The sequence below is a fragment of the Perna viridis genome, chromosome 10 (genome assembly GCF_037379345.1).
Source record: "Perna viridis isolate PV_CMFRI_1.1 ecotype Kerala chromosome 10, ASM3737934v1, whole genome shotgun sequence".
NCBI lineage: Eukaryota > Metazoa > Mollusca > Bivalvia > Mytilida > Mytilidae > Perna > Perna viridis.
In genome coordinates this window covers 17591019-17616821 of record NC_142454.1, presented here as the reverse complement: position 1 = coordinate 17616821, position 25803 = coordinate 17591019, and the positions used below count along the sequence as shown (strand labels likewise).

At 31.5% G+C, this 25803-nt stretch overlaps 1 protein-coding gene across 4 annotated transcripts in view; it reads right to left on the bottom strand.

The window, feature by feature from the left end:
- Positions 1-6347: 6347 nt before the first annotated feature.
- LOC148604780 (uncharacterized) overlaps positions 6348-25803 on the bottom strand; it is a 42909-nt gene continuing 23453 nt past the window's right edge. For 3 of the 4 annotated variants that reach the window (XM_088549402.1, XM_088549403.1, XM_088549406.1), the window contains 5 exons: positions 20365-20662; positions 15552-16637; positions 13254-13341; positions 12693-12834; positions 6348-10061 (listed from right to left, as the gene is read on the bottom strand). In XM_088549402.1, the coding sequence (XP_088405528.1) occupies positions 9846-10061; positions 12693-12834; positions 13254-13341; positions 15552-16637; positions 20365-20662 (1830 nt within the window). In that variant the 3' untranslated portion in view covers positions 6348-9845. The remainder of the gene's footprint in view (positions 10062-12692; positions 12835-13253; positions 13342-15551; positions 16638-20364; positions 20663-25803) is intronic. The other variant, XM_088549404.1, reaches the window with a different exon arrangement.

Genomic DNA, 25803 nt, shown 5'->3' with positions numbered 1-25803 from the left:
GCTTTAAATGTTTAAATCAACAACAATAAAACCATTCAGAACATTGTTTTCTGTTTTTGTTGCTACCCCCCCATTATTAAAGTGAGGATTTATTACAATCAGCTTCCATTACACTTTTCTTTAACAGATTTTTATTCATGCATTGGAGTCAATACTTAGATATTTTGTTTCTGGTATTGCTTTTGCTAGATGACTTCTACTGTGTCTTCCCTTTCCAGGCTCCGTGCTTATTTACTTCTTCTTTAAGTAATTTTTTAGGTGATATATGGTGGAAAACATTGCAATAGGTTTCTCAGCTTTTATAGGAGGCAATGCTTAGAAAATGGGTTTATTGCTTATGCATGATGACTTGTACCATGTCTCCACTTTCTAGGGTCCTCGCTTATCTACTCCTTGTTTACAGCAATGAGTTAATTTAACGGAAATGGTTGAGTGGAGGTATTCTAAGGACAATGAAGCTTGCAACAACTGGTTCATTTTGGCATTTGATGTTTTTAAAAGACCATCACATGCAGCAATATGTTACCAGGTTTAAGTATATTGAAGTTAACTAATAGAAACATTAACATGCTTACATACTGGTATGCCATACATACTGGTACATCATACATACTGGTATACCATACATACTGGTATGCCATACATACTGGTATACCATACATACTGGTACATCATACATACTGGTATGCCATACATACTGGTACATCATACATACTGGTATACCATACATACTGGTACATCATACATACTGGTATACCATACATACTGGTATGCCATACATACTGGTATACCATACATACTGGTATGCCATACATACTGGTATACCATACATACTGGTACATCATACATACTGGTATGCCATACATACTGGTATACCATACATACTGGTACATCATACATACTGGTATACCATACATACTGGTACATAATACATACTGGTATACCATACATACTTGTATACCATTTGGTTTTTGCTTATTTTCATGGATTTTGACAGAGCAACTTATCTGCAGGTACAAGTTCTGAGGGTTGGTGAAGTAGAGATGTTCCATTGCAGAGGAAGTGATTTTCGCATGGTCTATTTCTGTGTGTGTAATCCCCTTTCCCGTATGTGTGTGGTATATTGGAATCTCTTTTTCTGTGTGTCTAAGATTTTATCTCAATTGCCTCAGCTACTGCTTATAAAATTGTTTTCAAAATTTGTATGAAGCTTTGGGCTTACATTAGAAGCAATTTTGGTTGTTGTTTGTCAGTGTTCCATATCAACTTCCTGTTCAGCAGATCATAGGATTTTGCAGTGCATGTAAATGACCGTGGAGAATGTTGGTGCCCTTAAAAGGGGATTATTTTGCTTGCAGCTTCACTAAAATGAGTTTTGGTTGCTTCCTAAAATCGTCATCACATTTGGCAGAACTAAGGGTATGTCAGCACACAAACTTTAGCTCTCTTTGTTAGGAATGATTTGAAATATGATTTACAGCTTGATCTATATATATTTACATTTACAGTCCCCTTAACTTGTAAAAGGGGACTATACTGCAGTCCTTAGATCACTTGTTTGCAATTTATTTTTTGTTCACTTTCCTAAGCTTGTGTAGAATAATTGCTTGATTATGAAGATATTAGTTATTCAGGACTATGATGCACAAGATATTAGAAATATACTTATGAAAATCAGACAGGAGGTAGTTCATTAACCCAACAAAATAACTTTTTTTTTCTAATTTAGATTCGGTTATCATTCAGTAGTTGGACAATTATGTATAATGTGTATGAAATTGAAAATTTGTAAGAGTTATCTTTCTTCATTTGGTCATCCTCCCAAGTCAGGGTTTTGAGTCCACCCTCGCTCCCTCAAACCCCTGTCATCACTCATTCATATTTAGCAGGTATTGTCCAGCCAATTCAGATTGGTTGCTTCTTCCGGTGCGAAGCACCAATGAAAATTGATTTGACATAAAATGTCTGTGGAAAGGTAAACAATGACACAAGTAACTGATAGTTGTAAGATGTCACAAATGATTCAATATGACCAAAAATGATAACTGTAGATTCTATTTAGAGCCTTCAGTGAAAAAATGACGTTAGTGTATGTAGCCATTCTGTAAGTTATATCGAAGAGTTTCTATTATGAGTAATTCGATTGGATTCTGGATCCGGATTAAATTTAGGTAACTCACTAGATGGCGCTGGACAATACCCGCTAAATATGAATGAGTGATGTGAGGGGTTTGAGGGAGCGAGGGTGGACTCAAAACACTGACTTTGGAGGATGCATTTGGTTGATTAAAGTGGGATATAAATGTATGATTTTAAATAAGGTCTGTATGTAGAAAGAGTTGTACTTGCATACTCAGACGGTATGTGAATTGAAAAATCATCAATACTGCACTAAGAAGTAACTCTGCTATTGGCAGTGTCTGAATTTTATATAGATTGTAGTGGAGTGTTTTCAGTTTTATCAGACAAGATTTTGAATTGGTTAAAATACCATATTGATTCAGTAGAAAGATAGTTCTATCACACAATTTATGAGCATATGTTCAATTACATGAATACTGTTGCAAATTTCATGGATTTTTGAATACATTGTAAGTATTATTATTTATGGTTGAAGAAATAGCTTATTAGCATTAAAAATCAAGATAGTGGATACTATCTCATGCAATTTGTCCATTCAGAAAGTAGCAAGAACCAAATTTTATACATTGACTGTATCTTGAATTGAATTTCAGTTCCATACATTACACTATAAAGCTTTTTATTATTGTATTTGCAGTGTACATGCTATGAATAAAAGTGTTTGAACTTTTAATGCAGGCAGAAAGTGGGTGTTCTAGGAAGTCCTGCATTGTTTCATATGTCCAAACATTACACATTACAAGGCAATGCATCATTAACAAAGTTGTATTGGAGTTCAAATAGCTTCAACCTTCACAGATAAAGCCTATAATCACTTTAACATCCATACGTCAGGGTTGTTTTCTGAATAGGGGGATAGTTTGGGTGCTTCAAAATAAGCAATCTTTTTTTTAAGGACATTAGACCAAGCAATAAGAATTCAGTTATCATACATTTATTTTTTTCAACAATAAACAGTATAGCAATATTGTATTTATGATTCCATAATAAATGACAAACAAAAAGAAAAAAAACTAAATGTAATTCATTGTATGACATTAATATAAAAGTTCTGGTTAAACATTGATTATATCCTTCATGTTTTGTTAACATTTCAAAACAGAAGAGAATTATAGCCATGTAAAGCATGAATTGGGTAAGGCAACTGAAAGTTAATGTATTGGTTCTTAGGCCATTTTTTATGAAAACATATGAATATTTTATTGCCTGAATAAGTGATGGGGGTGTTTTATATTATTCATATCTGTAAAAATGTTAAAGATGATGGAAGATTTTTTACTGATATAGCAAAGAAAATGAGTAATGGGGCATCCTCAAAACAGACTAGGCGGCAGAGAACTAAGTAATTATTTCAGTTGGCCTTGTACAAAAAAATATTTGATATACAGTGTAACTATTAACATCCAATATGAGAAAATATTCAAAAATTGTATTGAAATAATACTAATAATACCCTTTAGACAGAAACATGAATTTTAAGACAGAATTTCCATGTACATGTATAGCAAGTGTTATTTTGTTGAATTTGGTTTTGCTCATGCAATCAAGAACTGTAAATTCAAAAATTATTGCAACCATTTTATCATTGCAAAAAAAAAACAAACATGCAGATGGATTGAAATTGCAACACGAAACCTAGCAGAGCTATCTTCCAATTGGCAAAAATATACATTATATTTTAGACTAAATTGTAAAATTGCAAATATGTATTCATGCAGTAATTTCTGAATTGACAGTAGTCATTTGGCAAATATTGACAGCTATATAGTTAATAATAATGAATAAACTTTGAACGCAACCATTTTAGAACACCGGAAGTGACACACAGCATATATATATATATTAGGCAGTTCTAGTATAAACCACCAAGCTGATAAAACTTCCCTATACTTTACAGTGTCCTTGTAGTGGAAATCAAGCCTGGAACTCACAACTGACTAGGTAATACTTTGTCCCATATACTTTTTTTCTTACAGCTAGTCAGTAATTAGAAGGATATCTATTTTCAAATTATTCAAAAAAGTCTTTGTATAGACTAAGAGCAATAGTATTACAGTATGCTTGAATATTGGTTTTTAAATTGAATCTTTTTCATATTCCCTATTTTGGCTTCTTTATTTAAGATTTTAAGCAAAGAGGAACAACTTTCTACAATTTTGTCATCCGACAGACTGGTTTACTGTCAAATTGGCGCAATGGACAACAGTAGATTTCAAATTCAAAAATATTCAATTTATTAGAGCCTCAGGAAGTACTTGGATACTTTAAATTATCCATGAAAAATGTTTACCGTTTTCCCGTTCCCCCAATGAGACTGCCAACTAGATTGTCGGGTTTTCGTGGGTTATGTCCCTTTGAAAAACAAGCTAAAATTGCTTGCATTCCATAATATGAAAAAAGACTATTCCATTCTTGTAAGATATATGGTGAACAATACATAAAAACAATCAACTGGTTAGACCATTAACTTACAGAGTAAACACAATTCAGCAGTTATCACACTATATTAAATGATAAGAACTACCATGATTTTACAAAGCCAATAAAAAAGCAGTAATTGACATTATTGGAAGTAACATACAGTAAAAAAAGAAACGTATTAATAAAATCCAAAAAAAATAGTAAAAAATTTGAAAAAGTGGGAAAAATCATCCCCGAGTTAATAAAGATCTAGTTACAGTTGTAGAAATTAACTTCATACAGACATTTTGAAATTTTAAATAAACTCCACCTTCTTCACCTAATTACAAGTTTAAAGTCCTTGCTTTGTCTAAAAGACATCATATTGCTCTGATATCCTAGTGTTTTGACCGATATAGCTGACCTTAGTTACAGAGTTTCATCAGAGAGCTAATCACTTATACTGACCACCCTACTCTTAAAATGTATATGAACATATCTGATAAAGGTTTTTAAAACTTCGTTGTTTGAGAATCTGATGCATGATAAAATTTGTTGGTATACATCATTAAGAGCCAATACTAAACTGAGCACAAAAGGAAAGACACTCAATTTGTACGAAAGTTAAGAAGACTATGATTGGTCAGGGACAGGGAATACATAATTCGGGAAAAGAAAAAGATTATAAAATATACCCTCTCTTTTATACAGCAATGATACAGAATACTGTCATTATGTTTCTTACAAGTTAAAGAATGATTATAACTAAGTATTACATACAATGAAAAAAAAAACAAAATAAATAGGTCCTAAAATAACTAAATCAATGGTTTTAACCTTTATAACACCTATGAACAATGGATAAAGGAGTATTCCAAGAGATATATGGACGTTAATACTAAGAAAACGAGTATATTAATTCTTTAATATGAAAGGCAAGTTTATATTCATCCTTTAAACTCATTATTTATGAAAGTATTTCGATGTTAATAGTTTCAAAGTATAAGATTATGTTCGGTATATTTTATCTGATTATGAAATTATGCACCAAAAATTTCCCAATTAGCCATTTAAATTCATCTTCACATTGCACTAACCTACAAAATTATAGTTTTTTTTTAACAAGAGGAAGATAATATTTTATATATTAGCTTTTCCCACTCAGGATGTATGAAATATTATAAACCAACTTATTTTTACAGTTCAGGATATCAATTCATTTTTACTATTTTTTTTCTTGTTTGCAAATTAGCAAAACTAAGTTGGTTTGCAATATACATCATCTTCACTTTTCTGAATACAAAACCCATGATTACATTTCCATACTATATGAAATAAGAACCCTTTTGGCACCATCCATCCTGCTGTCTGGGCCTAGTTGTTCAAAACTTTATCCACTAGATAAATTTTTATCCTACTGTTGGGTCCTAATATTCCTGGTTTTCCTGTTTTGACAAAAAAAATATTTAAATTTCCAACAAAATGGTTAATTTCAATTGATAATTTTTCTATATGTCCCAAAATCATTCATCACATTTAGGTAAAACAATAATTACATCTTACAATAATTTCTGATTTCACAGTTTTCCAATCATATCTATACTGTTTTACAAAACAGTTTGAAGAAGGCAATTGAATCACAGTCAATCATGATATTTTAATTATTTTCAAGTTTGTCCTATCTTTAATTCAACTTCAAGATAGGAAACATTATTTTTATAATAACAACCCTGATCATTAACAAACATTAAACTTAACAAGTACTTAAGGGGGTACACAACACCTAAGGAAAACAACTCAGCAAAAATTAGCAAAATGTTTTATTATGTGACATTCTGATATCAAAATAAAAGCATCTTATTGATCAAAAGTTTGTTTAAAATTTCTTGAAATTTATTATTTTTTGCTTCTTTTATCAAAGTAAAACATTTAATAAAATTTCAAGAAATTTAAACGAGTCATAAATTTCAGAGAAGATGTTAAGTACCTCCTTAAACTGGCAGTTTTCTTTCACAAACCAAATTCCTAATGTGTAAATTATTATTCTTTGTACTGGTACCGTTCTTTCCCTGTGTCAGAATGCCAGGAATTTAGATTTCAAACAAAAGGTAACATAGATCGTCAAAGAGCATCCTTGATTTCAAAATTCCATGAACAATGATCCTTGATGATCGTTACAAACAGGAAATCTGAAATTTCAGCTTTCATAGAAAAAATAATCTTAAAATTGAATGAACAATTAAAATCGCTTTGCGACAATAAAATTAATTTTAGCCACTGAACCCAAATTTGTGTATGTGTCATGTTATATTAGCAGTATACCCTGTGTCATGTTACACAGCTATGTAAATTGCATTGTAATACAATAATATTATCTACACATTATTTACAAATTGAATGTAAACAATAAATACTAAAAATAGACTTATGAGATAAGAATATGTGTATCAAATTTATGGCAATAGTAAGGACATGGTTTTTGGCATTTGGAATTTTTGTGTTTCCATGGTAACACTGAATACACTACTTGTACAATTCACAAATATAAACACATGTACTATTAAACTTGACATTTTACAAAACTATAACAAGAATTAAGTCAGGTACATATGAAAGGCAGACATTTTTTTATAGGTAAGGGGAATAACTCTACAATCTACTGTATAATTCAGATATCAAAAATTTTAGTACAATTTTTTTTTTAGATTCCTGTTAAAGAATTAGATAGAGGGATAGCACTAATGAGAAACAGTAAAGATATAATGTAAAAACAGCATGATTGTAAAAAAATTAAACTTTCTAATGTTCTAATAAACACAAACTAAAAGTTACAGGGCCAAAAATATTTAAGGTCTTAAAAATCTTCTCTAAACATCCTCTAAATTTTGCACAATATCATAATTAGAAAATAAATTACTGTTCTTCTAGATGTGAAAAAGAATGTCTCATAAAACCAGAAATAAGTAAGTTTTTAAAGCTAAATATAAATTTGTTTACAAACTACTGTTATCACAAATACAATGTATTTCAAGCACTGCAGAACACTGATGCAGTCCTAAAAATATTTCAAAACAAAATCATACATTGACATCATATGATAAAAAAAGGAGAAGAAAATAAAATATATTAATGTTGAAAATTTGACTAGAATTTTTCTAAAAATTAACACCCAATTTAAATCAAAGATCTTAGAATAACTGAATTTTTCCTGTTACGGTATTGACAGAGCATAACTTTCCACACAAAATGTTTTGATATTCATCTGAATAATTTGTTTATTTTCCATGATTGTCAAAACTTTCAGATGATAAAGAACAATTCTTGGTTTGCCTGGGTCTCATAGAACTATGCAAATTCAATAAAATTAAATTAAAACAAACCAAATGAAATTTCTTGCAAAATCAATGAATTAAATATGAACAAATTGTGAATGATAAAAAATTGGTTCCGAAAATGGAAGTATAATAAAATGATATACCTGTGTATGGAGATTAGTTAGTCATTAAGTAGCTGTCCACTTCAGAATAATGGATGGGGATGTTTAATGTTCGACAGATCACATATAGTCATTTTTAATATATTGCTAACAATACTGCAGAGTACTGGAATTGAAATTCAACATCTTTCTTTTAATAGTCATTTTCACTATCAGACGTAAGTTCGATTTGGCTCACATTCTATCATATCTTTCATCTCAAATATCTTTTACTAAAAGGCTTCAAATGAAAAATCATGGTCCATTTCATAAATAAAATGCCAAAATGCACCTCACATAAAAAAATAAAAATATGTGACCTTTTCAAAAACAAATCCCTTAATTCAAATTTTGCATGACCCTTAGGCGGACAGCTATTTTTAAAAATGCTTAGTATAAATAAACCTAATATGTTAATTGATACATTGATAATAATGCCTGGGCGGCCATTTACAAAAAAAAAAAATCACAACGCGCAAATGAGAAATCATTGTACACAAGTACAAATTGTTGAATTTGTGATATTAGGAATATACTGTAATTTTGGTATTATAAGATTACAACTTTTCCCCTAGAATATTTTGACATGCACTGCTTAAACATTTGGTTACCTAGTTACACATGTTCTGACAGTAATCTCCTATCTGCTATCATATAAAATTACTTTGAAAATTATTTTTATCATTATAATAATAAGATGTGTAGTAAAAAATTCACAATTAAGTTATAAAATTTGAATACTTTAACCATAAAAAAACATTACATGCAAACAAAAATTTTTTTTTAATACTCAGCAGTAGAAATAAAGATTTTTACAAAGTGACGCAAAAGATTTAAAAAAAAGAATCAGGTAATTTATTGGAAAGAGTAAAATATCTAAGCATTCACTGCATAAATAATTATATTCAGATTATTCACAATAAATCATCCTATCTATTATAGATTTTCTCGATAATTTATCAATATTTAAAAATAAATATTAAATTTTGTGACTGGCTGATTTATATTCAAAATTATCAGTGACCTCAAATAAAGTTATCACCACTAGAGTTGTGAAATTTTAGCTAGAGAAAGTCTGAGAGTGAAATTACAGAATTTACTTTCCATTACTTTAAATTTATTAAGCAGGGAAAATTTTATAATTTACTGCCAGAACTTTAACTTGAGTTATCCTTCTTTACCACCTACTCAAATTCAAAAGACATCTCATTCATAAAACTAATACACAGTGTTGCTGCCTTAATTGTATTTTTTGGCAAAGTGTAGAAGAATTTTCGTTTTTTCGCTTCTTTAAATGAATTACATTGTAAGTACATATTTCTCTTTCCCGCAGGTATCTATTTTTAGTTTAATTTTAACTCAATCACAAAATGATAATAAAAAAGAAATTTTTATTATTTATGTGGAAAAAAACTTAACACATCCAAAAAAAATCTTTAGTTACACCTATAGAGTTCTACTTACAACAAAAGAAACATGCCTGTACATGTATGGCATTTTCATTTTTTTTAAATCAGTACATTACATACTGTTACACATAGAAAAGTACCTAACCAAATATTATCATTCTAATTAAGGTAGTAAGGGAGACAACTCAAAGTCATCTTTTTATTCCCAAGCTGTTATACAGCAGCAACAGAAAAATTAAAGTGGTGAAGCCCTGCCTTTGGACGAAAGAAGCTAACCACTAACCCTGTAGCTGTTCATCACATAATATTAAATAACTCAAAGCATTAAATTTTTCTACCTATCACAATACTTGTAACAAATGACTCCAATGGATCAAAACATAACAGAACATTTCATTGGTTACATAAATGACCAATCATCAGTTTTCATCATGTTTTCTCTGTCCTTCTACAGACTTTTTCACCTCTTTAAGGGCCATAGTTTTGACAAAGTCTATTTCTCTGTACTCTGTTGGGGAGCCTTTCCTTGGCTCAGTATGGGCTACATGTTGAGTTGTTGGCTGTCCTACAAGGTCTAACTCCAGATATTTGAGTCCATCAGTATTGGTCATGACTGGTGGAACTTGGTTCCAACTCTGCAAGATAGAAGAAGTCAATTCTTTTTTCCTTTCATTAATATGAAGTTGCTTGTATTGTCAAGCCAGCTATACTCCCACTCGTTCAATGTAGTGAAAAATGGCCAACTCCTATGTAACAGGAAGTTGATATACAGGACAGATAAGACAGGAACCAATGTGCCTCATCTATTTAAGTGGCAGTCTTTTTTAAAAATCTGACAGGACGTGATTAATGAATGTCAAAAACCCACTAAATTCAGTTTTATTTTTTATTCAGAATCAATTACAGACAACATAACCAGTCATAGTTTTTCATTTGGGTGTTGTGCTTTCGAGATAAAATATAAATAGATTGTACATGAAATTAGCACTTTGCAACATTCATCATTCTTGATTAGGTTTGATTTAGTTAATTTTAGTGGAAGATAAATGTATAATTTTCTCAAAAGTACAGATCTGAATATAGAAAGGACAACTGTAAAAATATAGCATCTATAGACTGAAAAAGCATTGTTTGTTTGGTGGGTTTTTCTTCAAATTAAATCAACACACCATATTTGGGAGCAGAGATAGTTGTGACAAAGTTTGTACAGACAGACGGAATGGTGGACGGATAAGATGATTCCAATACACCGCAGTGGCACCCACTTGTTGAGTGGAGGTATAATTATAATAATCTCACTTCTGAGACAAAAATTTTCCTCTTTTTTTAATCCAGGTGAGATTTTCTTATCTCAGCTGCCGATGGGATATTTTTAGCATGTGACATTTGTGATATCATAATATATGTATTATTTTGTTTGTAAATACTATAGTACCACAATACTTTTTTACACTTTTAGTTATAAAACTGCTAACATGACAGTGTTCTGAGATTTTGAAAATTTCAAGTGTATGTCGACTTCCTGAACTGAACATCTTTTTATATATTCAAGTTTTCTACTTGCCAAAGTGAAAGTAGATTCCCTTATCAAATTTTCATTTAGCCCTGGTGACCAGAAAAAGGTATCTCAAAAGACTGGTCAATAGATTCACATAAGATGATTTGAATTAGTTGTTGTGTAAACTAATTATGTACAGAAATACTTTCTTTGTGATATAAATACGACATGCATGTAAAATTAACACAACAGTACTACTAACTACATATAGGTAAAGCATCATTCTGATGACAAATAACCTCATGCAATAATGTCAAAGGACAAAGGTCTTTTAATGAGATGTGAAATGAAAGGAGACCTATTTCATAAATGCCTCTAGGATTTAACACAATACAATTGTATTCAACTTTAAATAAAATGTACAAGAACATTTTTTTTTTCTGATTACAAATTAAAACTCTGGCATGAAAAAGGCCAGTAGCCTGCAGAATTCTTTTGCTGATGAATTATTATTTGTTTGCCTTTAGCAGTAAGAAAATATAGTACATATGGGCATAAAAGACTTAATACAAAAATGGGTGGTAACTAGTCCAAATACAAAAATACAAAACATATAAATATTACAAATTTTGGTTTACTGTACATGTGTTTCAAAAATAGCCTCTCATAAGCAACATTAGAACCCAAGTTTGTCAAATTAGCAACATCAGGTCATTTTCTAATGCTACTTCATCATGTTAATGTTGGCCATACAAACATGCTATACAATATTCATGCTAGTGACCTTGTGCAAATATATGGAGGAAAATTACAACATAAAAATTGAAAAAAAGCAGACACACAACTGCAAACATTTAACCAATTATCTCTATTGGTTTGTATAATAAACCTACATCATACCCCCATATAAAGGAGCTTTAGAATCAAAAATTGATAAAAAAATTCAGAGAGACCTGTCAAATATTTAAAATGTAACCAAAAACAACACTTTCAAATACAGCCATATGCAAGATTATCTCTTCAATGAAGTTCAAATATTACTGTTGATAATTATAATTAAAACAAGAAAAACTGAAAGCAAAGCCTACTAAGGAAACCCCGAACTTGCCAAAAACCATATGGTCAAAATATAAAGTCGTCAAACAGGAAGCTGATGTTAATTTGGTGTACTTACATTATTTGTCAAGCCCCCTTTTCAAAATCTCCTGAGTCTGAAATTGAATCCCAATATGGCATACCTATATAAAGCCTTTTCTAGAATATCAAATGGCTGTGATATGTAATTGCATAGAAATACCATGATCACTATAAAGATACCTCCTGTTCAGAAAGGGGTAAATACAAATGTTGTTGCAGTTTGGGTTTGAATTTATCCCACTGAGAACAGCCACAGTTTTTAAATACAGAATGTTTGCATGGAAAAAATCAAAATCCAAAATGGTTCGTTACTATGCTGAATTCCGGATTCAAATTTAAGTTTATAATGGTTTAAATATGTGTTTACATAACACAAGCATATCCCTGGAAGTTCTACTCGGTGAAGATACATTGCAGCTTTATAGGGAAATATAGTGAAGGGGAATGAAATGTAAGAGTATAATATTCTAATTTTCAAAACACTCGTGAAATGCATGAGGTAATAATCTCATTACATCTACACAAAAGGAAATTCTGTGCAGGGAAAAAGAATGCATAGAATCATATCAGAAAAGAGGATATATTGTGCAGGGGAAAGGTATAAATGGGAATACACCAGAATGATGCCTACCTGCTGGTTTTCCTCGTATGGATACGGTACCATTACCTTGTTTATATCAGCATGATCATCATCAGATTCTTCCGAGCTTGTCGTTAAATCAGGATGTGTACTGATAGGTAAAGGTATGCTTTGCTTTTGTGAACCCCTACTGCTACAAAAAAATAGAAAAAACATCAATTAGTAAAATTTTCGTTTATTTTTCATAATTAATAAATGAATAAAAGTTAAATGATATATTATGGTATTTTAAAGTGGAAGATTTTCTGAAAAAAATCAGGGGAAGCTTGATTTTGAAGCATGTAGGTGCAGAATCAGAGATTTTGAAAAGGGGGCTTGACAAATAATGTAAGTACATCAAATTAACAACTTTTTTCAACAAAAAGGATTTTAAACCCACAAAAACACAGAACATCCCACTGAGGATCTGTCATAAAACCTACAATGTCAACATTAATCAAATTAAGAGTCACATGTTCATTTAAGTTTTGAAAACATTGAAAAAAAAATGTTCATTAAATCAAACTATCCCTGATTCATCACCAATAGTATAACACAATAAGTGTAACAAACCTGATATCAGGAGGGGGGTTGACCTGATTGTGTTTTTTAAAGCTTCTTGTCCTTTCAGTTTTGTAGATATTTGTGTAGGCATCACCATCTGAAAGAAATAGAAATTAAATAACCATGCAGACATTGCTCTCATGGATGGTGGCATATTAGATGTTCAACATTGAAAATGTACCATGGATTGATTCAATGATTAAGTTTTAACATACTATGGCAGATATTTCATGAATTTAAGAACGAGAACAACTGACCAATCAAACAGACCCTGCTTTATACTAGACTAACACTCTGAGCTGCCCCTTTATTGCGAAAAGCTCACAGAAGCAATTCACTACAGGTTGGTATGCAACCCCACTCAACACATTATTCTATCCCCTTTATTACCACATGCTTGGCGGAGAAGAAGGTCCTACCCATTTTAAAATCTTTGGTTTGACTTGACCATAGATTGAAACCAATACCCTCCTGAACTGAAAAAAAATCAGTACCTAGAAAATCATAACAAGAAATATGCAAAAAATGTTGGTGCTGTGACTTTTTTAATTTCTTACGTAGGAGAAAAGGGCATACTCTTTTTTAGCCATGTGACATCACAATAAAAAGTTGAACGATGTTTTATAAATTTTAGCAAATTGGGCATTCTGAATAGACGAACTAATCACAAAATCAATTTTTAAAGTGAAGAAAAAATCAAAAACACCCAGAAAATGCAACACTAGGAAATCTCAGACTAATACCTCAGGTAAAATTTTCAAAGCTCTTGAACTAGGCAGGGCCTCTTTAGAGGACTTGACATCTTGCCCTTCGGTGTCAAATATGAATAATATATATATAGATCCTTCTCAGTAGAGGTATATTAAACAGCGGTGCATATGTCCAACCCATTTTCAAAAATCAGATAGATTACCAATGAACATGGTAGTAACGAAAGGAAGTTCTCTATCATGAATACTAGCATTCAACAAACATATGATTAAAATCCAGTAAAATTTTTTTAATTACAGGTATTAAAATCATGAAGTAAGAGGTTGAGCAGATCCATGATAAAACATTCATAAAAACTAGGCATCTTACAAGATATTAAATGATATCCCCTTCAACATCACAAAAAAACTTATGGGGGTAAAAACAACATAAAATGGTGATAACTTTTATGTTAATAAAAGAACAACGTTCCAATGTCCCCCGCGTAAAAGATACATTCCAAGGGCCATAACTTCTGTAAAAATCATTCAGCCACAACCAAAGTTAAACTTAATCTGTAACTTCTCATTGTAAAGCTACATACCAAAAACAAATTTATTTAGTAGGAGCATTACAAAAAAAGGTGCGGAAAACCCGGACGGACAGACGGACCCCGGCATTTCCATGTCCCCTTGTGATGTGTCGCAGGGGACAATAATCTGTTCAAAATTTACATGATTTGCTTAATTTTATAACATAGTGGAGTTTTGAATTCATGAATTACATGAATTTTTGTTTTTTTAAATGAAATTTAAATTTTTAAGAAATTCTATAACAAAAATAACCAATTAAATATCTCTGACAGTACTGGTAATTTCTGTCTTTGTAAAGTAAGACCAACTTAACCATAGGAAAACATCAAAATCATCAAAACACCGGCATGAACTTATTAGTATTTAATCAGGCAAATGTGCTATACATGAGAATCATATGGTTTGCATCATATGATATCATATAAATCAAGCACCATATAATAATCATATGTTTCTGTATACATATGATAATCATATGTTTTTCACAAACATATGATTGTCATATGTTTGTAAGCCAAAATTACCATATGAGAATCATATGATAATCATATGTTCAATATCATATGATTGTCATATGATTATCATATGAATCGAGCAGCATATGATTATCATATGTGGCACATTTGGCTGTGTACACTTATACTGTCCAAGAGAAAAATGTAAAATGCCCATGTGTGTTGACCTTTTGACCTCTTGGCTTTGATCTACTGACCTCAAACTAAGAGGTGTTACCTTCATAAGCACTTTTGCAAGTTCATTTACCTGTATTCAAAAATGTTAAAACAAACACAAATTTACATGGTGGAAATAAATTACTGACAGATGGAGAGACAGAAAGCCATATGGGCAAGTCCACAATAATCAGGAAACACTGTGGACAACAAAACCACCAGCTCTCTTAACCAAACTCTGAAATTACTACAAGGTGGAGAAAAATGTAATTTCTAATCCCTAGTATTAAAACAAATGCTTAGGACTACAAAGCTTCCAATTTTCTGATGAAAAAACCTAATTCAATACTTACTACAAGGTGGAGGGACAGGTTTACTCAACCGTGGTGGTCGTTGAGGTGGAGGGTGATCATATACATTCACCTCGGACATATTTGTATAACTATCATGTGATCTCGCACTGTCAGACAATGAAGACGACGATCTATCTTGCATTGGCATATACCCACTCATTGGTAAATACATGTCCTCCTCAGGTTTTGAAACACGACTAGTTGCAGCGTTAATGTAACTATGCTGATCACGATCTGACGAACACTGTCCAGGTGGAGGAATTACAGACAAATTTGAAACACTATTGGTTGGATAATCATAATTTGTTTTTGTTGATGCATTGTTAGATGGGATATCATATGACAATGGCACATTAACATTTAAATTAGTCATTCCCGTAGGTACAACTTTGTTAATGTCTAAATTACTTAGTCCTTCATTTAACATTTTACTATTCGGTGGAATATTTTGGTAGGCTTCTTGTTGCTGTAGATGACGTGGAGGGGGTGGTCGGACTGGGGGCACATCGTCCATTTTTGGTGCTGGATTAGATGGAGGGTAATCATAAGTTTCATCACTAATGGGAATTTTTTCTGAGCTACAGTTTGGAGGATAATCATATGTCAGTGCTGATTGTGAAGAATAAGCTGAATCACCCACGTGACTTTCACTACTTGATGACCGTGGGGTTGTTGGGCTATGTCGAGGGGGATGTGATGGAGGAGGAACATCATACACATCTAAAGTCACACTTGGATGACACGTTTTTGGTGTTGGTATTGGTTGATTTAATTCATGAGGCTTTGGAGGCCTGTCATAAACACTCTGGGGAAAAACATCATCTTCCTCAAAGTTTTGGCCCTTTTTAGTGGGTGGAGGAGGAGCTATCTCATCTGGAACACTATCAATACTGTCTGGTCTTTCGAGAGGAGATTTTCGTGTTCCAGTGGAACAGTTACTGAGAGGAACATACTCTTCCAGCGATGGTTTTCTTTGTATTGGCTGAGAAATACGTTGGCTGGTTGGTTGTGTCGTTACAGAGGATGGAACTTTGTCAAGGGTTGTGTGAATTTCATTATCCTCCCGCTCTGGTGGTAAATCGGGTGCTGAAAAAAATAATTCTTAAAATTATAAAACTAAACTTACATGTTCTTCAAAAATATGGAATTAGATGTAAGCTGCACTCTATGTAAACCCAAATATAAACAGCAATGATTGACATTTACCTTTAGGATATTTCTCTATTTGTAATAAAACAATGCCAAAACAAATAATTTTTTTTCAAATAATGCTCAACTATAACAACTGCAAAAAACACAAATCCACACAACCAAAATCTGAATTAACAATACTTATATATACTTAGCTCTGACTTCTATCAACTTAAATGCTTGCAGCAAGAGCCATATAATAATTTAATTGTTTAATATTATATCTTATACATTTTAATATATACATGACATTTGATGTTGGATCCTTTAGGAAGATTTCAATATTTTTATGTTGAGTTTTTATTTTGTATCTCTCTATATCATTCAAATATAAGAACAAAGCTGACTGTGATGTTTTACTCATATGTTAGTTCATTTAGATCAAGGGGCATCTATTTTTCATAAAAAAACTGAGATTGATTAATTGATTGACGCTGCTTTGCATTAGTCCAACACACTGAGCCAGAATTCAATTGTGTTAGCTCAAATTCTAAGGTAGGCATGCCATCCCACTCAAGACACATTACCGTATTCTGACTTGGCTATTCAGTTGCCACTATGTTCCCTTAAATACAGCATGCTTGACAGAGTAGCAGTGACTACCAATCATTGGTGTGACTTGTCCTGGGTTGAACCCAAGACTTCCCACACTGGAGGCCAGCAGGCTACCATGAGACCACCGAAGCAAATACGAAACTAAGAGCCTAAGTTATCATAATGAAGCTACATACAAAATATGAAATTAAAATTCCTCTTTAAAGAAGTTGGGTATAATATAACCAAGAAATGTGTTAACATATAAACTTTGTCAATTTAATGAAAATCCTGTATTTCAGCTTAGCAAAAAAAAAACTCCCTACATTTCTATCAATGGTCAGATTCAAAATGAAATTAGATATAGGTGTTTGTTGCACCTGAAGTAATCTTCTACTGCTACAACACGAAGTTGAAATATTTAATCCACCTGCACCATAAGGTTTTGAAACTAAACATGAAGTTGCAAGCCTTGTACCTTTTCTATCATAGAGACATTCCTTCAACCTTTACAATATTATTTGTCATTTTGACCTTCACTTTGTACCAAACCCTGCCATATTTTCACCTCCACAGTTTTTATTTAAGGATGATTTCTTAGACTTTTGCATGATATCTAACAATAGAACAGAAACAAAGAGATCCTACTTGTTCCTCATGTGTCAATGTTAGACTAAGCCTTTCCTATCAATTATGATAATAATTTATGACTTTTTTCAATGGCAGTTTTAAAAAACGACCATGATCTGACAAGAAGGAAAAAAACATGTAAAAGCCAAAAAAATTAATACAGGTATATTTCCATGAAAAGTACATTGTCTTTCTGAATTACATAACAAAACAAAAGTATCTATTGAAATCTTTTAAATCTATTTCACAATAGAAATATTGGATAAATAAAGCAAAAAAAAAATAATAGACTTGTTTCCAGCTACCAGCAAGAAAAAAATAGGGCAGATAGATAAGGAAATTATTTTCTTTTTCAAAAACATTTTACATTGAATTAATGGGGGAAAATTCTAGACTTGAACAGTGCTTTAGCAAAAATGGCAATAAAATGTTAAGGGTTGGCACAAAAAATAGGGTAGGTACTTGTAGGACAGAAAGAAATAAACATTATTTTTCTGGCCTAAGGATTGCATGCATTCTGCCAACAATACTACCTAGTAAGTTAATCCTGTTATTTTATAGACACAGTAGAAATAAATCGGTATATTTCATAAATGCTTTAAAGGACACTGAAAAATGATGCACAATTTCAACACGTCATATTGAACATTTTTCTTAAACTATCAATTTTCATTTTATTTCAAGTTCATGACTAGATATTCAACACTCAACGAACAGAATTGACCCCTTTTAAGGTCATAAATCATAAACAGAAATATGATAACCAAAGGGAATCTCACAAAACCACAAAAATTCAAACTGACTTACAAGTGCCATCATTATGTAAGTGTTGCCTTTAGAAATATGGTAAGTTGAGAACGAGTGGGCCTGTTCAATTTCAACACATCTATATTTACAGTCTGAGGTAATTGTCAGAGGTGGATCCAGAATTTTACATTAGTGGGGGAGACCATAAAAAGAGTTTCTCTATTACTGTTAGAATTTTGGTTCCATTTAATTTCACTAGCTTGAATTTTTACAGAGGCTGCAAGTTAGTACATGTATTCAACAGTATAAATATGCTTTAAGTCTGAATTAAATTTGATCATATAAATTTCTATCAAGTTTTATCACAACCAAACACATTATTGCTAGTATTTTTATGTTTCTTGGTTTTTTCTCGAAAAAATTAAAACGCACAGCGTTTCCAATAAAAGTGCTTGTAGGCTTAACCATGCTAAAATGATACACCAAAGGAAGTTATTTGTTTAATTCTTTTTGCAAAAAAAAAAAATAACTTGTTTTTCCGCCTATAAAACCTATATATGAAAAAGCCATGCAAGCCCATGTTGGGAAATTTCAATCCATGGTCAAAAGAGGAAGTTTTAAATTTGCCCAGAAAAATGCTGTTAATATTTTAGAAAGAACTAACTTTCATAAATAAAATGCTTCCTAGGGTACAGCTTGATACGTCCACAGATGTTGAACAATGAACAGTTGGGGCAAGTACAGACATGTCATTCAAATTTATTACAGCTTTGAATTTGGATTATGATTAGATATTTGCCACATGTTAAGAATATGACCAAAATTGAAGTGGTCACTTTTTGGCCCCTTATTCATAAACAGTTTCAGTCAAAACCTCCAAAATAAATCCCAACAACCTTGGTACAGTTTCAAAGAAATTCATTTCCTTACTTGTTTATGGCCAATTTGTGGCCCCTCATTCTTACTTGATTTATGTCATAACTGTTACATCAATCCAAGTCTTCATTTTGTGATATGACACCTTGAAATACAATGTCAAAGAGTTCCTTTTACTAATAGTCAAGTCCTTTTACTAATAGTCAAGTAAATGTCTGGATCCCAGTAAAAAACTTGTTATTGGCCCCCTTTTGGGTCCTAATTTCTAAAATTTTCAAGTCTTACCCCCTCTAAAGTCAAACCAAATCTGACAATAGTGGTATATAATATTATGGAACAATATCGTAGAATTCTTACGCTTTAACTGGAGTAAGACCAATTCTATGAAATGCCTTTTTTAGCCCATTTTCTTAAACAGTACGGGCGTAACCCCCAAAACCAATACCACCCTTGCTTTAGTGGTTTGGAACCTTGCTATAAAATTTTATAAAGCTTAATTAACTAATATTCAAGTTATTGCACAAAAACAAAATGTTTATGGAAAACAACAAAAATTGATGACTGTGCCATACCATTAAACAACTGCAATGTTTTTGTGGTTGTATTAAAACACTAGTATTAACTATAGAAAAAACAAAGTTCTTCTATCAATTATACCAACCATCTAAAAGAAAATTAGTGGTCTTTTCCATTATACAGTTTGTTCCACTTGAACCTGATAAGTACAGTGGTTCATCTCAGATGTACCAGACAAACCAGAAGCACAAATACTACAAGTAGATGTGTACAGATTAATGGAAACAGCCTAGGACAGTGTAATCCTGGAACTACTTACAACTATCTTCTGGCTTTAGGCCACAGACACAACAAAGGTTCCTAACCCACGTTGTCATCTGTTCCTCAGTGTCCGCAGCCAAAAAATATGTCCTTTCCCGATTCTTGTGAAATGTCTTTATTGCCAGCAGATATGGAAACAAATCCAAGTCTAATGATTCTATGATTTGTTCACAATGTTCCAAGTCAATGTAACCTTTTAGTTTCTTGCCCTCCTCATTGTTATAGTAGTTGAGGACATATTGATGAGGTAGACTGCCTTCTGGTTTGAACAGGACAAAGAACCTCCTTTTCCATTTCTGGAATAAAAAAAAAAAACAAAGGTCAACTTAAAATTTTGGAACATCTGCATCTTACCAAATAATTTCAACAATTTTCCTGTACAAGCAATAAAATCATTCTTATCTTATTCACATGCCCAGATATATCAAAAGAGGTATGAGGCTTCAATTTTACAACTTCATAAAACTAACTGATAATAAAATAGATTTTAAACTGCCTAAAATCTAAACCAATCTGGGCCAGGTTTCTTTAAAGAAATCTAAAATTTATATTTTCCTCAAATCCTTTCTCAACTCAAACCATTGCTTGAAAAGGAGAATTTGAGGGAAAACTCGATGAGTTGAGGAAAATCTCAAGGTTTGTTTTCAAAAAGAAATCCAGACTAGAATGCTAGAATTCAACAATTTGAGAACTTGAGGTCGATTTTAATTTGATATTTCAAAGTAACACAATTCACAGACTGATTATTACATGTAATTTAGTATCTTCTGGAATGCACTGCACACTAAATACTTAAATGAGCATAATCATCCATATTTTAAATGTTAGACAATTTTATCATCTACATTTTACAATACCAATAAACCATTTTTTAGTGTACTTGAAGAAATCATACTTCTTTCTCACCTAAAAGCTCTTCCATAAAATAAAAAAAAAATGCAATATTTACTAGATAGGCTTATGGTCAGTATATAGCCATGAATTTCATAACAGAAATAAAACTACAGTAAGATACCCAGAACACTCAACTAAACATAAAACTTGTTTAATCTGGACAACTAGTCAAATACCTTCATGTCTTTTTAAGTCTGTGTTATCATGAAACCTGTCTAAACTGAACCCTCCTGCACAAAAAAGGGTTCAGTTTAGTAAGGATTTTAACCAAAAAGGAGTTTAGTTTAGAAAGGGTTCTTCACTGAAAAAGGGTTAGAAAGGGTTCTTCACTGAAAAAGGGTTAAGTTTCGATAGAGTTCGTCATGGAACCCTACTGTGCAAAAAGGGATTTAGTTTAGATAGGGTTCTACATCAACCCCATCTTTGAACACTTTAGTGCAAAAAGGGTTCAGTTTCGTTAAAATTCATCATGGAACCCTTCTGTGCAAAAAGGGGTTCATTTTAGATAGGGTTCATCATAACCAGAATCAACCATTATGAATTTAATTTATCAAGAAGGGTTTTCTCATTTGCGGAGAAGCTGACATGCTGTTACATTAGAAGTACAAATGTAGCCTGGACTGCTGAAAATATATCATCATGAAAATCATACTTTGAGATTTGTCTCTCTCTTCCTAAAACTTCCAAACATCTTCTAAGTCATGTAATTCTTATCATTTTATTAGATTTGACAAAGGTAATTAAAGTGACATATATTACTCTCTAAGAAGTGCTAATGATTTGACCTAGATATTGAATATACATCTAAGGCGACAATAACAGACTGTTACTTTCAGAAATCTATCATTATGTTGTATTAAGCCCATGGCTCAATGAGTAACAGTTAATACTAAATCCCAGCACTAAGTTCTATTTAGACAGGGTTGTTCTGTTAGCATGACCTCATACTAATGACAAATGTATGGATGGACTGGAGATGATACCTCAAAAAATTTTATAAGTTATAACAAAGGAACAAAGAAACCTGTAAAAGCCAGAAAATTTTCTAAAACCTTTCTAAAATTTTAATGTATTTTGTACCTGCCTATACTAAACAAATTCTTCTCTACTAAAATTATTTGGTTCAGACAGATTTGACTATATCTGAACAGTAAATTCAAAGCTTATCCATTACAATGATCACTAACATGGCTTGCAAGTGGTTTCCTGACAAACCAACAAACATACAATGTAAATAGCAGTAAAGATTGTAAAAATTAGGTGTTAAATAAGACAGAATTCACTTCAATAGTTAGCCAATACAGTTTTATCTTAACAGCCTGTCAGAGTATTGTAACACACAGCTAAATTCAATGGAATGTTGCTGTAAAGATATCACCCTTCAAGGTATAATGTAAACATTAGCAAGTAAAAATATCAATATTGGTATAAGGGCTCCAAAATTTCAAACAATATTAAATAAAATACTGTTCACATTGAAAGTCTGAAGTTACGAAATCATACAATTTTCTTAGCTCAGACCATGTCATTCTCCAAATAAAAGCATACTCACTTGTCATTTCCTGGTTTAAATCAAAAGTAAATTTTCCAAAAAAAAAAGAAATCACAACCTTTTCAACAGTAGTCTGATAAATACTACTTGTTCACATTTTCACACTATCTCTACATAGGATCACACAGGGTAACGAAATTTAAAACTACATTCTCCAATTTTAAGAAAAATAAAATTAAATCATCTAAACTGTTGAATAGGATAAGCTTACAAAAACATCCTTGTTAAGCCATGTATCCTGAACATTATGATCATTAAATTAACGATATGTTTGATAAAATGACAAGCTCATGATAATAAAATCCTCGTCACAGTTGACAAGGCATTGTCTGTCAAAAATAAGAATTCAAATGTTCTCAGAGTTGTAATAAGGGTTATAAATTCATCAAAGACAAGACAATAATGTACAGAATTAAATTAACCTCATGAAAAGACTTGCATACCACATGCATGCCAATGTAGAACATGCCATTTTAAATACTTTTAAAAAATATTAAGCCCCCCCTTTTTTTAACAGGAACTAATTTCTGATATTGATGACAAAACATCATTTTGATGAAAACAAGCGTAATCCAAAGAATATAAATGACATTACACGTGTATCAATGACAATCAACTGGAATATCTAACAGACATCGCATATTAATGTCATCAGACGGTCTGTTTAAGTTTTCACAACATTCTCCCTAAAAGGCAGAATTTCCCAGGTTATAAGTACGATACTGGAAGTTCATTGCATGACTTGTTTTGACAAGTTTTTTTGTAGATTCTGGGTAAGGTAAAGGCAGGTTTCACATTACATAAGCAACGATGTCAGATATAGTCCATGCGAACATCTAATGCATGAAGTATCAAAAGACCCAAACAGGAATGGAGGTCAGTTCTTTATTGCATATAGCAAAATGGTCAAATGAGTAGTAAATCTGAATTTACAGAATGTTAAAATTGGCCCATTGAAATTCTAATTGTATTAGGAAATGGCCTATTCTTAGTATTTTAATCTAAATCACTGAGATTCAAATAGATCTTTTTTATGCCTCTAAAATTTGAGTTGCTTATCTCAACAGCCTTATCATTTAAAAGAAAATGACAAAAAAACGAAAATATCAAATGTTTAACCAGACTGTGATGAACTGATTTTTATGAAATTGGAAATTAAGAATTAAGTTAAATTTCAGGGATCCATGAGAGTAGAGACCATGGGCTGGTTTCATAAAAAAATCTCAAATTGAGATTTTTCTCAAATCCTACCTAACTCAAATTTCAACCAATCAGATTGCTTGAAAATGAAGATCTGAGGAAAACTTAAAGATTTGAGAAAAATCTTTTAAGAAAACAGGGCCCAGGCTTTCTGCTTTGATTAATAGGAATGGAGAATCAATGAAAGACATAAGCCTTTTGTAATAAGCATAAATAACAATCCTAATACTCTATTAGTGTACACCAATGTACACAAGGAAATACTTTTTAAAGGTCAATACTGACATCATTTCAAAACACAAACCAAAAGGTCCAGCATACCTAATGTCCATCCTTTCAGGTTGATTTGTAAATCTTACCACAAAATACAATAATTTACGATAAAAAAGCAAATAAGGATTTCACAATGGTGTTCTGTTCAACTGAACTGTGTAAAAACAAAACATGTGACAAAATATAAAATAGAACATGATTATTATTTGTTTTGATGACTTACCTATCTGAAAACACAAAAATGTACAACTTTGAAACATCTTAAAAAATACATTAATCATTAGTAATATTGGGAGGTATTCATCAAATTTGTCATGATTTCTAAATTTCTGCACTTTTATGACACAGAAAGTATTCATGCATATTTATAACGGCAAACATTTTGATTACTATTTACTTGTAATGAAAGTGTTAAAAAAATCTTTACCCCTCCCCCTCTGCCATTTGATGATTCCTCAAAATGTTTAAATGTTATAAATACAAAGGTTTAAATGCCATGTTGCCCCAAAAAAGTTTTGCTGGGAGAAAGGTGAATAAAGCTGAAGTTTGTAACTTTTTGGCCTGTTAGCAAAAGGAACAACATTAAAATTCTTGGAACATAAATGTGCTTTATATAAAAAAAAACCTTTTCATGTTTCTTCATTAAAAGTTCAATATCAAAGTTAAGAAGCTACATAATCAATAGACTTCTTACAAGACCGAATTGCTGCTTGGACATTAAACCCCAACAATCAATCAATAAAAAAAAACTGAAAGATTCATGACACACGACACACAAGTATTTGCAATCATACTAAGAAATCAAAATACACATCACCTTAAAAAATCATATTTTGAAAGATCAAACAAAATATTGATGACAATAAAAAAATTAATACTTACAACAAATTTAAATAATTGTCCTTCTATAACAGTGCCCTTCCTTTCAAAATTCTAAGACAGCACTGTTTAAGTCACAATAATCTTTTCTTGCTATCAAATTTCAAGAATCTGAAGTCAATGTCAACATCAATAGTACAAACTTCAGAAGCTGACAAGATTATAATAATAATGTATATACCAGTAATCAGATACTATGGAATATTCAAAAGGTTTGAATGTTACACCTGGGAATCCCTCAGTCAATTATGGCTATCATGTATATAAACATAGACTAAACAAAGGTCAATGATTTAAATAACAGGTAGATGGTTATATTTAGATTGAAAGAAATCCACAAGGATTTATAAACAAATTGTTTTTATTGTATTTATGAAGATTGGAAATCCCTCCCCCCTTTTTAATGAAGAATTTTACTGGTCCCTTACATCAAAGATGCATTAAACTGTATGGCATATTTTTTACAGTTTTCGCTAATGTATTAATATGATTGTTTTTACATGGATACTTTTAAGAGCAAAAAGTCTGTTAACATAGAAATAAATTTGAATTAAATTTAGGTGGCGCTTGTAGATGCCAGCATGGTATGTGAAAACCAGAAAAGCTTAATACGTTCATAGTAAAAAACCACTACAATGG